Raw genomic sequence first — 15,587 nt, forward strand, 5'->3', positions numbered from 1 at the left:
TGACCCTGTTGAACTGATGCACGATGACCATATGGGGTTGACCTAATAATTGTCTGTCTAGACAGGGTAGCTCTTTTATACCACACCCACAAGCAGCATTCGGCGTTATGTCATTTTAAATATGCCACTTCATGAACAGCCAAATAATATAATTTGTTGTATGTCTACTACTGCAATTTTATGAAGAGTACACAATACTTGTAAAAGACACAATGTAGCAAGATTTCCTTTTACAGACTACCCAGTATAAATATGTTCAAAATGACTAAATGCCACTTTTATAATGTAATACTAATTGTATAAAAGGAAATTAATTGCTGTAATTGACCACATGCCCCATTTTTAATAAAGATGGGAAGTGTATTACACTATGATCAACATAGTTCCTTTAGTGGCTTTTATTGACAAATTTTACTGATTCTTTGTTTAGTAATTACTATACTATCTTAACATTTTATAATATAAAAACCTCTGAAATCCATTTTCTTTTTTTAAGGTCTCCAGAGTGTGGAAGTATTACAGGAAAATTTATCTCCAATAATGAATATTAACAATGATGCAGGAACAATTTTAGCAGCAAATTGGTATGATTGTCATAACGAAGAAAGCATACAGTATGCTTATCCTTGTCATATGCAAATATCCCAGGCTTTAGACCATGGTTCGACTTTTATATCCTCTAGTGAGTTAGACAAACCATTTTCCTCATCTCCCTGTTTGTCCTCACAATTTCTTTTTCCCGAAAATTGCTTCAGATGTGATTTTGAGATGTCTAGTGAGAAAAATTGTAAATTAGAGCAATATCAGCCATCAAGAGATGAAGAATTTTCATGTGAAACATCATTGGAAACAGAGAGCACCATAGTAGAGTCCACAATTTTAGAGGTCAACTAGCCACTGATAATAGACCATTTGCTACATATTTTGTGTCTTTTCAATCTTATGTAATGTAGATGTTGACCAACAGAATGTTTTTTTCTTTGCCCCTGTAAGATATTAGTTCTTTAACTTCATTTACTTGTGCTCTTTCCTAGGATAGATTTGCAGACCAGTTTCCAAGTCCATAGTACTGTTTCAACTGTCCAATCATTGTCAGTGTTAAATATATTAATGGGAAATTGTGTGTAAACTTCCAGGGCAAAAACAACATACTGTATGCCCAAAACCACATATATTTATATTCTAACTATGAAAAAGTTAAACAAAAGCATTTTGAAGAGCTATTTGGACATCCATTTGGCAATTATACCAATCAATTAAAGTCTACAATGAATGGGCTAGACATAAGGTTATAAAAAAGCAGCTGAATGTGATACACAATTTCTTTCAATTTTTAAAGGAGCACTGTTAAATATTAAGTGAAGGAAGCACCTTGGAGTATTTGCTGTTATATACTAAAACTGTTCCATTTGTTTGCTTGTTTGTTTATTTTCATTTACTTATTTTTTAACAGCTGAAAGTTTATCCTACACATTAGCATCTCTTCTGGAGCCAGTGAATGTGTTTTTGGAAGTTAATGTTTATTATTTGGTCATTCTTTATTGAAATGTTAAGGTTTTACCACACACTAAATACAATTTTAACTGTGAATTCTACAGTTGTTTTTTGAAAATGCAAATACAAAAAAAATATGTGCACTTATTCATTTGTTAATTGTTAACTGTTTATGTTCAGATTTAATGTATCTATCACTGAAAGCTAAAATCTAAGAATCCTGCACAACTGAAGATGTCAAGTTTCAATCCTTGTTTTAGATCTGAAACCTAGATTATAAAAAAAGTACAAATGTTTGTTATATGTTTGTAAATGTTGTAAAATAAAAAAAATAACTTATCCTACCTGATTATATGTAATTAATTGTACACAGGGACTATGATAAAACAAAAAGTATATCTTGTGTATGGAAGTTTCCTTAACCAAATAAATTTTTGGTAGATGAACAGCAATGAATTTTGATTCTTTACCAGTTTTGGGTTGCCAAGTAGTAATGCATTTATACATTTTTTGCATAGCTAATGAAATGTCATAAACTTTTTCATTTAGATGTTAGAACACATTTTTTTTCAGTTCTGATCCTCAATTAACAATGTACATTTAAGGTTTTTCACATTTTGTGCAGAGGTTATTTTTAAACATGTGCACTCTTAGTATTCCAGCACCAATATCAATTACTTTTTTATACGGTACCCACACAAATTATAACCTCTGTATTTTTCAGAAGACTGTATTTTCAGAAAAACACCCTTAGTATTTTTACTCAATGCAATATGTCAAGATTGTTTTAACCCACATGGCCAAAGAAAAGTTGTTTGTTGTTTTAAATTGAAATTTCAATAATTGGAGCCGAAATCTAATGTGATTTATTTCATTGTTATCAAAACTACTAAGAAATGGGATACGGTCATTAGGTCGACACAACTTAGGTCGACAGTCATTAGGTCAACCACTGAAGGTCGACATGCATTAGGTCAACAGGGGCAATAGGTCGACATGGTCATTATGTCGACATGTACTAGGTCAACAGGTCAAAAGGTCGACCCAACGACCCATACCCTAAGAAATATGGCATGATTTTTGTTTTGACAAAACTGACAGAAGATGATTGGTAAGTCGTTTTTCTCTCTTCAAGCTTTGATACCATCTCCCCATTTTTGTATTTTTTTTTTCAAATGATTGCTGTAGCCCAGCATGGCTAGCCATTTCATAATAAACTAGACAAACTACCATATTAAATGAGGTAACACTTTTTTATTTGATATAAGATGGGAAGAAATTGTCTTTAGATTACATTTTCTGTGGAAAATGTCTAATTGTTTGTGTGCTGTTAAAGTTATTGTCTAGCACTCATTTGACTATAATTACTAAAGGACACATCTTTTGAAAGAGAAGACTTCCGACTTTCAAGAAAGGGTGCCCCCATGAGTGTACAGAACAGTATGGGTAAGATAGGGCACATTGGGGCTGATGTATTAAGCAAGGAGAAGTGATAAAGCAGTGATTATGTGCAAGGTGATAACGCATCAGCCAATCAGCTCCAATATGTAAATTTACAGTTAGGAGCTAATTGGCTGGTTCATTATCACCTTGCACTTATTACTGCTTTATCACTTCTCCAAGCTTAATACATCTGCCACAATGAAATTCAGTTTCAGAAATTATCTTAGTTTTGTTTTTGTTTTTTTTCAAACTGCCTTCCTATACTACTGTATATTAATATTTATATTAAATTACGTCTGTCCTTTCTCTGGGTTGTATATGTTTAACTCTTCTAGTCATAACTGTTCATTTTTATTATGTAGTTCTTCTAATCATTCCTGTTTATTGTTATTATGCAGTCTATGCTCCTTCATTGCAGCCTATGCACTGTATACTGAGGGTGGTTTGACAATACCTGAAGAGAAGTGTTAAGACTTGCAGTATAGAAGAACTTCTTAAGGTCTTCATCTATAGCCATCTTTCACTTAAATCTGGTACACAAATGCCCCCAAGTTTTCTTTTCTGTCATCCGCCATTATGTTGCGCACTGGATTACTGAAGCCATGATGGTTACATTAGCATTAGATCTCCATCCAATATCCTCCAGCAATGCATCTGGTTTTAGACAATTAGTTGAGGTCATGTGTCCCTGCTACCAAATTCCATCTCGATTCCATTTTACAAGAGCAGCAATACCTCACCAGTACCAATTCACTAAAACTTATTCTTGGCCTTGAAAATGCCATTGTTCCACTTAACTACAGATATGTGGCAAGTGGTACTGGTCAAACTAAAGATACTGTAACATGACATCCCACTGGGTGGGTGTATCGACTTCAGCAGCAGCAGTATCTAACCCACAACAACAGGTCATTCACAGGCAGGCTACTCTCTGTAACACTGTCTTACCAATCCAAATCTGTTGGAAAAACTCAGGGATATAATAGCAAAATGGCTTACTCCACGAAGACTCTCCTCAAGAGGACCAAGTCACAGTCAAAGAGAGACATAAAACAGTTGAATCTACTTTCAATGTAGGGCATTAAGATTTTTGACAGCTTTGCCACCAACTGAGTGGCAAGAGCTTTATTGTCATGCAGTGAATATATGACCAGCTCCCCTGATGAGACAGGAGGGAGAGAGGGTAGCAGAGTGCATATCTCCAAATGAGAAATCCCACACACAGACAAATGTCTGTGTGTGGGATTCCTCATTTGGAGATATGCACAGCTACAACTTAAAATGTATGACCTAAGATTAGCACCAAAGTGTGAAAGTTATTCACTAGAGTCAGATTGTGAAGTACTGTATCTCAGCAGAGAAAATGTAGTAAATGATAAATCACACTAGTATTAAAATAATATATGTATAGGATATGAAAAATAAAAAGGGAAAAGATTAGAAAATAAAAAACAAATAAAAACACACAAAAATAGTTAAGCACACAAGTACTGTAGTTGAACTAAAGAGTTTAAACATGAGGGTTGATGAAGTCCAAATGAACTGTCAAGGATTTCCACGATTGGACAAGAATCGGTGGGAAAAAATATTGAAGCTTGGAAGCAGAGGCAAAAGTCCAGCAAAGTCCAGGGTTCACTGCTGCAGTCCTCAGACAATAAATCCCAGCTTCTCAGGTGGTTACTGGATGATGATGCTGATATTTGCATAGGAATACGATCACAGGAGAGCCTGTTCCACAAGCAGGGGAGTCTCAGGCTAGGTATCAGCTCCTCAGCATCAGTGCGGCTGTTCACGGGCTCACCTGCAGGAGCCGCGGGCAGCAAATGGCAAGGGTTCTGATAGGGAGCACCTCTGGTGCAGCAGAGACTAGCAGGAGAGTCCAGCACCTGGGCTCAGCTCCTCTAATTCCGTGCAGCAGATCACAGTACTGCGTGTGGCAGATGATAAGGGGCCAGAGAGGAAGCACCGCAGGTGCAGGGGAGTGTGACAGAGACCAGATACAGGTCTCCAAAACTAGGCGCCTGGGCTGTGAGAGCAGGGGGAAATCAGGGCAGAGATGCAGCACCACTCACACGTGGAATCAAACAGTCCGCATCAGAGATCTCTGCAGCACAGCCAGGATGTGGACCTGTACAACAGCTCAGGTAGGAGTAGCACAGCTCGTAGGTCCACTCATGTTGGAGTCCCGACCAGTCAGTTCACCAAGGTTCTCTATGGGTCAGCATCCCCCGGGCCCCCCTCCTCACTATCCGAGGACAGGGCTGCCGCTTCCCAGGTAATATGTGGAGGGAGGCAGGAGAACAAAATACCACGGCTGGCAGGCTTGACAATAATGAGCACCTCAAGTGTAGGCACTTCCGTCTTCACGCCAAATTTCATGCCAAAGTATGGCATTCATACATGCCACTATAATCAGCTGCCGGACTCCGGTAGATATATATTTCCTCTGCAAAATACAGACACTAATATAAGGTGCAGCCTTTACTCTATCTGATGCTGCAATTTATTCTTTTAAAATTGCAGTTTAGCGCTTGATGGAAGCTGATTCCAGGTGTCTTCTCCAGGAGAGCATCTAAAAAGCATCCATTTCTGATGCCCCGCCTACCTGAAGTCCCAACCACTAATTTTATCATCAGGAGAGCACATTTTAGTGTAGTTTCTATAGAAACAAACCAAGCAGCCCATTAAGGACCTTTACAGTATGGTTGTACCAGGTAGCGCCCATCCTTGTGTATCAATACATATTTCCCTATAGATTGTAAGCTTGCAAGAAGGGCCTTCCTACCTCTATGTCTGTCTATATATTACCGAGTTTTATTCTATCACTGTTCCAATTGTAAAGCGCAACGGCATATGCTACGCTACATAAGAAACTGTTAATAAATAAATAAGCACCCATGTTCAATTATGTACTTGCTGTGCCAGGTAGTTAACTTAAAAAAGGAGGAGGGCATGGTCCATAGGCAGTGGTACCCAGTGCTTAAAGCGGTCCTGGAGAGGTGGTGGAGCTCATTTCTGCCGCCACCTACTCACCCCCCCCCCCCTCTACCACCCTTTAGACAGAGACAAAGCCGCTGTTAGGGTGTTTGGCGGCCCCCTGCAAACAATAAAATTGTGCCCTACCTCTCACACTCCACAAAAAGGGGTGTGGCTACACATTAGTACCTATAATTCATATTACACTACACAAAGTGCCCATTACACACATAATTCCCACCACAATAGACGCACCCCTTATGCACATAATGCCCACCACAGTAGTAGTGCCCCCACAAGACATAATGCCCACCACTCCCTGCATTCTGCCCTCTCACCCTCTGGCTCGCTTACCCTCTGTAGTCAGGATGAAACAGCAGATTACCCAGCAAGCTACTGCAGCTCTCAAAGCCCCATGGAAACTGTTGGGGTGAAGTTACACACAGCTGGGTAGTGGAGGGGATCCCTCCTGCCATGGCTGCAAGCTGTGGGGTGTAAGGGTACTTCTGCCTGTGGTTGCATGCATGGGGGAACGGGTGGTGTTTAGCATTACAGGCTACAGGGGTTCGGGCTTTACTGCCTGTACAGCTGCATGCTAGTTGGAAGGGGGTGTCTGGGCATTATGGCTACGTCTGGGCATTGTGGCTATGTGCTGAGTCAGTGCCTAACTGATAGTGCTGTGGCCGGGCATGGTCGGCGGAAGTATGACTACTTTAACCCCTTAGGATAGGACATGAAATGCCCCTCATCCTCCCAGAGCTGTGATTGTAGAGTCTGGACACACACACACAGGACATTTGAAGACTGCGCACTCACTGCAATACTACAGCCCAGAGACATGGCCACGCCCAACTTGTAATGCTGTATGCAGGCACTCACCCACCAGAGTCTATATAGCGGGGCCATGGCTCTTGCTGTTACCGTTATACAGAGAGTGCTGTCTACAGTGTGAGAGCCCCTGAGATCATATATACAGTCACACACATGTTACCCTGTACTCTACCTGCACAGCAGCCTATAAGTACCCACTCACTTGTAATACCTGAGCACGCTGCGTGGAATCACTGCTACACTCACCTACAATACAGTACAATACAAAGGAGCTGCAGAAAACGAGACCAGAGAAGGGTTAGAGAGTGGGGCTGTTACCTTCAAGCCGTGTCCTTCTGTCAGCATAGTTCCTCTCAGGACTATCCTGCACTGCCGGCTGTTGTTTGTGTGGCATAGTGTGACATTCAAGGAGACCCCCCTCTATCGGCCAGGCCAACAATATAGCTTGATGCAGAACATGCAACATGCACGGGCCTGGGCGGCGGGGGACATCTATTTCATTGAAGCTGTTCCAGCCAGAGGACCGGGATTGGAGGAGGTAATCACTGTTGCCTGTAGTGTCGCCCGGTGCCTGCCCATCACATCTGGGTGGTGCTGGTGGGATCGGCACACAGCAGGGCAGCCAAGGGGAATAATCCAGCCTCCTGACTGACGCTGCTGTTTTTTTCTTTTTTTCCTTCCCCCCGGCATGTGACTGTGTGTGTGTGTGTGTGTGTGTGTGTGTGTGTATATATATATATATATATATATATATAGTAATACCAGATGGTCGGCACTCCCTTCAAAAAAGCAGCTTTCCAAAGTGCCAGTCAGAAAAGATTTAAATATATATATATATATATAGTAGACAGAGGGTGGCACTCAGTGGACTAGAAGAAGACAATGAATAACTCAACACTCCATTCTATCAATGATTCGGGTAAGCTGTAACCTGAAGACGGGTTGAAATTAACCCGAAATGTTGATGGAACGGATTGTTGGGCTATTCAATATCTTCTTCAAGGCCACTGAGTGCTGCCCTCTGCCTAAGATATATATATAATATATACAGTATATATATATATATATATATATAAGTTGTAACACTGTAAGGGTACAAGTTGCCGTTTCCTGGGATAAATGGCAGCCTGCAGCAGCTGAGGAACCACACAAGTCCAGTTTCCGGTACAACTGGCCCCAGCCAGTTTTATTATACAGAAAATAAAACAAACAGCAAAAGAAAATACCTTGCCTGTCCGGCACTGACTAAACACAAGATGTTCCTAACTATCACTAGACAAAAAAACACAGAGTTCTCCAGTACACTGTATAGCTCACTTGTATCAGGAAGCGTGTTTCTCTCACAGAGATCCTGCAGTCTGCACACCCTAATCAGGCCAGCAGCTCTATAACACTCTTACACAGCTGAAAGCCTGATTAGCCTTCTGTGAGGCCAAAGACCTGAACTGGGCCCAATGTCTGGAACTTGCCCCATCTCTCTTTCAGGGCCCTTACCCAGCTTTTCCAACAAACTGAAAAGGTTCTAACAAAACAAAACATATTCCTAGAAGTTTTCATTTTTCTAATACATGTAAGACAAGAACCTGGGACAAACATACCTGCCCTCAAACACTATCCCAGTGTTCTTGTCACAATATATATATATATATATATATATACACATACTCCATAAGGGCTGGTAGCTGCTATACAGCTCCTTATGGGGGGGATAGCTAGACATTTATTTTGGCTACGGATAAAGAAATAAAGGAAATACTAACCCATGCATTGATACATATGTAAAATCAAACTCCTGTACACATACATACTGTCACACACCTAAACAAATACATTCACTCACACATATACATAGTCACACACCTGTATACATACATACAGTATATAGAGTCACACATGTATACACATGTATACAGTGACACCGAAGCACACATATATGTAGTCACAGACCTATTCACATACAGTCACACACATGTACACAATCATAGACACACATATATAGTAGTCACACATACAGTGCCCTTTCCCTGTGTCACACTCAATATTTAGGGTCTTCTGCTGCTGTATAGTGAGCTCTCTGTCTCTCATGCTGCTGGCTGGCCTGGCACAGTACAGTGTCGTGCAGCCCCGCCCCCTTCTGGGTACCTCTTCTTTTGAAGCTCAGCAGTGAACTGTAGTAGAGCCGGTGATTAAAGGCAGCAGGGGGAGGCTGGGGAGTCCGCTTGTTCCCTGTGTCCCCTCTTAATCCAGCTCTGCCAGGGCGGGCACAATACACATCTGCATAGAAGAAACTGAAAGTAAACTACAGCTCCCATAGCAAGGGCTGTTGGAAGCTGTAGTTTTTTTTTTTTTTTCAGTTTCATCACAGCAATGTGGTATGCCCGGATCTTTAGGCGGCCGAGGCAGCTAGTAGAGTCTGGAGCTTGTGCTCCGTCAGATCTAAGGGACCATTGTGCATAAGGAAGGGGGTATTAGGGGTACTAAACTGATTGTCACCGACCCCCCTTAGCCACCCTCCCCTAGTTGCGGCCATGATTGTACCTGTCTCGAAACCTCTGCCACCGCTCCACTGGGAAATACAGTAGATCTATACAGTAATGCACCATTGCCCTTTTCCTATATTTATTCCTAAAGTTTTGGCCAAAATTAAATGTAAGTTTAAAATGAACCTGCGTTCATTTCATAGTTTGTCCTCAGCTTTAGCATGCCTTATGAAATACAGAAGTTGTGCTGGCACAAATACATTACCGATTCCTCCAGTCTTATTTCCATATACTGTATATCTATCGGAGTACTACATTTTGGTTTGAATGATATTTTGCACTTGTGATGTCTGTTCTGTTTCTCTTTTCCTATGTTAGTGAATATATGGTATATACTGTGTAAGTGTAATATATAACATGCTGTACTCTGTATTTTCCTGTTGCATTGTAATATGTATTTTGTAATCCTTATCACCCCAACCCACTATTCTCTTCTTATACCTTTAATTTTCCTTTTTTCTTTTGTATTCCTTTCTGAAAAAAAACTTGTTTCATTAAAAATATTGAAGATAAGAAATGTAACATCAATTTTTAGTGAAACACAATGAGCATTTTACTGAAAGAAGCAAACTGCTTGAAATATGAAGACATTTTGTGTAAAAAAAATGTATGAAATGTATGCATTTCATAATAAGTATCATTTCTGCTGTTTATAGTATTCATCGTACATTAACAATGACAGCTGCTTAAATCCATTAATAATTAGCTTTTCGTACTGTAGCTTTTAGATTAATGATATGTTATGCTTTTACGTTGTCATTTGTATATTTTGGTCATGAATTATGCTGCACTAATAAATGACCTTTATCAAGGCCATTTGTTTTATGTTTTAAATATGATTTGTATACTTTTTTATTGACTTTTGTAATGTGCTTTTAAAATGCACTCTGACATGATCTGGTTCAGTATATTATCTACTCATTGTTTCATCTACTTTTAAATTGTCAGCGTAGTGAAATGAGTAATATACAGCTAAGTAAGCAGTTTATACAGTAACATGATTGGGAGAGACTTTATATCGTGGTGGGTAGTACAAAAGTAATGTTATTTTGCTAGTCTGTTTCTTGTTATATTAAAGAGAAAGGTGTTGTTTAAGTTTTAACAGTAAAAGATGGTTCAATACAGATGTCCAACTGTCAGCACTATAATAAGTCAATGTGAAACAAAAGTTGCCTTTTTGGGTGAGCACAGCAGCAAACAATGAAATTTTTTCTGTAATAACACAAATATAAGATTAAGGCAGCACCTTACTATCCTCTCTGCCAGAGAGATACAGTAATACCCCTTTTACCCGTGTTTTTTCCTAGTGGAAACGGCCCCCACTGCAAATTCCCGGATCAAGTGATCCGGGAATCCTACCCGGGTAGCTTGCCGGTTTAACACGTGTTCAAACCGGTAAGCTGTGTAGTGTAAACGGAAGCCATGTCGATACGACACGGCTCCCATTCACAGTGTATGAAAGCGCGGCGCTGGGAGATCATGTGATCTCCCAGCGCCGCCCTTACCGTGTCAGAAGCAGCGTCACCAATCCGGCAATATGCCGGATTGGTGTAGCTAGTGTAGAAAAGGGCTCTAGCACGGGTCGCAGCCGTGTCAGGCTCCCGGCTGCGACCCGTGCTACAAGTTGAAAAGGGGTATTAGTAATCCCATTGAAGACAACCACATAACAGCCAATAGAGGTTGTATACTGTATGAGCTCAAGAATAGCTTATTCAATATAATAAAATGATGTATTGAATGAGATTGCAGGAAAGCAACAAATGATCCTAGTTTTGATGTACTGTGACCGGATGACCTCTCCACCAGGTGATCACAGATATTTGACACAAAAAAAATAGAAGGTGGTTTCTCACAGTCTGGTGCGCCATTCAGTGTGCCGCTATCCGTGGCTACATCTGTAGTTACCATATTGTACTACTGTAAGAGCGAGAAGCTTCTACAATTACCTTTAAATATTCATATAGGACAAGTTGATCGTACAAATTTGCAATAAACAGAATATATGCAGCAGATAAAATCACTAATCAAGCAAAAACACCAATACTTGTTAGAAGCACAGTGTAACAGAAGCAGTGATAAAATCTTTGTGCTGTTCTCTGAAGGATTAACCATCTATTCACAGGAATTTTGTTTTCAAAATATCCACGTTTAATATATTAAAGGGATAATGTACATTTATTTAAAAAAAAAAACACCTTGTTTTCACAAAGCAATATAGGGCCTAATTTAGAGTTGATCACAGCAGCAAATTTTTTTAGCAATTGGGCAAAACCATGTGCACTGCTGCAGAGAGAGTTAGATTTGGGTGCTGTGTGTTCAAACTGAAATCTAAATTGCAGTGTAAAAATAAAGCAGCCAGTATTTACCCTGCACAGAAACAATATAACCCACCCAAATCTAACTCTCTCTGCAAATGTTATATCTGCCACACCTGCAGTGCACATGGTTTTGCCCACCTGCTAACAAATTTGCTGCTGCGATCAACTCTGAATTACCCCCATAGTGTCACAATGCACAGCCTTATGTAAACACAGAAAAAAATAAAATGCAATATAAGAACAAGTATGTTAGTGCAAGCACATGTTAAGTACTTGAGCTCATACCATAAATGTAACAATGCATAAATGTATAAATACATAATCTAAATTATTAAAAAAAACAAGTGCAAAAATGTATTAGGTACTCCGGAATGAGAATCAGGGGCTGGTGGTGTGTGCCTATATGGTGTAGTCCAAAGCTGACTAAAGGTAGTTCAGTTCTTATAACACGGCATTCAGTACAACATGTTTTTGAATTTGCATGGTCCTTTTTCAAGTGCACTTGAAAAAGGATCATGCAAATCTGAAACATGTTGTGATAAATGTCATGTTGTAAGATCTGGACTCCTAAGGAGTCTTTTAACAAATTGTGCAAAGCTAGGTGGTGTGTTGGTAAATTGCCTACCTTTGGACCACTTTGAACTACACCATATAGGCACACACCACCAGACCCTTATGGTATGATGAGTACCTAATCCATTTTTGCACTTGTTTTTCTTAATTATTTAGTTTATGTATTTATGCATTTGTGCACTGTTACATTTATGGTATGAGCTGAAGTACCTAATGTTCTTGCACTAACATACTTGTTCTTATATTGTGCTTTATTTTTTCCTATGTCTGCATAAGGCTGTACATTGTGACACTATACTTTGTGGATACAAGAAGTTTTATTTTTTTAAATAAATGTACATTATCCCTTTAATATATGAAGCGTGGATTTTTGAAATCCTGTTAAAATCTTTGTACTGTTAACCGTCTATTATCACTGCTTCTTCTACTCAACCTTTAAATATTCACCAAATCAGACACCTACAGAGTTATGCAGCAGAATAGTGTACTGGTAGGTTGAGAAATGTGGAGATGATAAAGTACTAAATAGAGGTGAACTGCAGTTTAACTGCACCTCTAATCTTCATCTGGTAATTACTCCTGTTGCTGTCTATTGAATGACCTTGTAATTCATTGCTAGGACCACAAAGTTTAACTCCTCCACCTCATTTGATTGTGTTGATAAAGTTTTCATCAATGTAGATGACTCCTGTAAGCCCATAGCTATATCTGATGGTAAGCACTCTTCACCTTTCTCTGTATCTTGATTGATTGTTTGTCTGTATGTATGTTGATGTGTAATCCTTAGATGAAAATGCTCACCAGGCTGGGTGGTGGTCCAGGAAAGAACTATGTTATGGCCTTTGCTCATCCCCTCATTCTCTGCCTACCACAAAGTATAGACATGCCTTCAACTGAACAACTGCTGATTAGCAGGTGAATGCCACCAGATGATTTCCATGGAGCCTGTCTAGGTGTAGCCAAACTCCAGCCATGTGGGTCTTCCAAATGGCTGAGAGTAAATTGAGGAACAGTCCATTTGGGGTGAAGGATGATATTTCTAAACTTGGGTGGGTACCCAGGACACCTATTTTCTTTCATTTGTGCACAACCTAATTTATATCTCTTGCACTAATTCAGGTGTAAATCAAACAAAATATATAATGAATTGGGACTTTAAAGTGTTGGTTCAACATGCATATGGACACAAACCCAAGGAATGGTTTAAAAAAAGGAAATGTCAAAATAGTCCACTTAAATGTGGCAATGGAAACACAGTAATTTTCTTCTTTTGGTGAGTATTCTTCTCATGTCAGCAAAGATGTGTGTATGAAAGCTTCTTACTATCAACCACAATGTGAAAACCACAATAGGAACTCCTGGAGAAGGATATGTGGATTAAAAAAAATGTTCCTAGTGTATTACCTCCAGTACAGGATGTAAAAAAATTGTGCATTTGAGGTGCACAGTATTTTCTATGTGTTAGGTGTGGGACAAGATGACACAAATGGAGTGCTTACTTTCGGAAGTAGTAAATAGGCTCATCTGAATGGAAAATGGTAACACCCTACATTCAACCTCTATCTTCTGATTTTTCCATTACCTCATGCAATGGATGACATAACTGGCAAAAGTGGCATACTAGTGCATTAGTCTTAGTGAGATTTATTCCTAATACCATGAAAACAGATAAACGTGTGGATGTATAGTATAAAATGATCTATAACTATGGTGAAATAGGGTACACCTACCACAATGAAGAATGTTTTCAGAATACTATCAATTGTCATGACAAATTGTACACAAAGTAATTCTAGGACAGGGATAACCACTTGTTGTAAAACCAGGACAAGGCATCAACATGTTTCATCCTACATGCAGTCTTTGTCAAGGCTGTACTGCAATAAACTATTTATGTGGCTTGTGAAGAAAGTGGGTTTGTTCAGAGGAAATCTAGTATTAATATACTGTATAAAGTTAATCAATACTAATGCAATTACTTTATTTCTTTTTTTTTCCCTGTTCCTCATTCTTTTTGATAAATAGTTTATTGACACTTCATCAAGTACTTTGTGTTAATTACTGTAAACAAATTTATATAAATCTATCATGGTTGCATGTTGCAACACATGCAAAAGTCCATAGTGGTGGGAGGAATAGATTTTATAGCCACAGTATTTGTTTCACCTTCTGCTTGGGTTGGTGACAATTAAGGAACATTTCATACATTTTTTACTCTGAATATATATATATATATATATACAGAAAAAAATCCAAGGAAAACCACCAGGGCGATTAAGCTCAGAAGAACCAGCACACAGCTTGAATGCAAAAAGGAGTTCTTCTGAGCTTAATCGCCCTGGTGGTTTTCCTTGGATTTTTTTCTGCATGATTACACTAACCGTGCACTAGCGTTCTGTCTAAATATAAGTGAGAAGCGGCTGCTTTTGTGGATTTATATATATATACATACATACATACATACACTGTAGTCTTAGAAGATCTTTGTTCATTTCAGTTTGGTGCATATGTTCTCCCCAGGGATGTGCAGTCAGGGGAGGCAGTGCCTCCCCTGTTATTAACGATTAAAATAATACATAGAAGATACTTATGGCACATATTCTGTGTCATAAGTATCTCCTTTAGCATTGATATTATTTTAATCATTTTTACCTTTAAAAAACAGTTTTAAATGTGCTTTGGAGCCACCGCTCTCGGTGCCTCCACTGTCTCTGTGAAAGGGCTGGAGGCGGTGGGCGGGGCCAAGCGTTGTGCATTGAAAGCCCATTAAAAAAGCAGCAGAAGCGGCACCTCTAGAAGTGCATCTTTGACAGGGGTGTGCTTTCATGCTCATATGAAAGCACGCCCCTGTCACTAAGACTGATGTGACTGGGCAGATTCGTGGGGGGTGAGCACCAAGGCATGTAACACCCCCCCATCGTGTAGGATTTTTCTTGAAATTATTTTTATTTACATATGCAGCTGCCCACTACCTCCTGCAAGTAACATTAATGCAGTCCGGCCAGCGGGGAAGGAGGAGCCGCAAACCACACCACAAACACACACATGTACAGGGCCGTCTTTTCGTATGGGCTCAATGGGCACTTGCCCAAGGGCCCCAGGAGTATAAGGGCCCTAGGCTGATAGCTGAGGGTCCCCTCTTTCCAGGGATACCAGATTTTTTAAAATCGGCCCTAGGGAACCGGAGATATCTGACTTCAAAGCAGTGGATCCCACCCGAGCCTATTAATTGCTCTTCCCAGCAAGATCTCTCTGGATCTGTCTGACTTGCAGTTTTTCTGAGGGTATACGCCAAAAGATGGGAGTCTTCACTTTCGGTGGACATTGGCAGCTTGTCTTTACTATGCCCAGAACCAGAGATATCAGCCTTCCAGCAGCCGGTCCCTACTCCAGCTCCACACGCCTAATATGC

At 39.8% G+C, this 15,587-nt stretch overlaps 1 protein-coding gene across 4 annotated transcripts in view; it reads left to right on the forward strand.

Moving 5' to 3' along the window:
• The window catches only part of LOC134911569 (uncharacterized), a 301,968-nt gene extending 300,022 nt beyond the window's left edge, over nucleotides 1-1,946 (forward strand). For 3 of the 4 annotated variants that reach the window (XM_063919706.1, XM_063919707.1, XM_063919705.1), the window contains one exon: nucleotides 497-1,946. In XM_063919706.1, coding sequence (XP_063775776.1) covers nucleotides 497-894 — 398 coding nt within the window. In that variant the 3' untranslated portion in view covers nucleotides 895-1,946. The remainder of the gene's footprint in view (nucleotides 1-496) is intronic. The other variant, XM_063919709.1, reaches the window with a different exon arrangement.
• Nucleotides 1,947-15,587: the final 13,641 nt, after the last annotated feature.

Source organism: Pseudophryne corroboree, chromosome 4 (assembly GCF_028390025.1).
Source record: "Pseudophryne corroboree isolate aPseCor3 chromosome 4, aPseCor3.hap2, whole genome shotgun sequence".
Lineage (NCBI taxonomy): Eukaryota > Metazoa > Chordata > Amphibia > Anura > Myobatrachidae > Pseudophryne > Pseudophryne corroboree.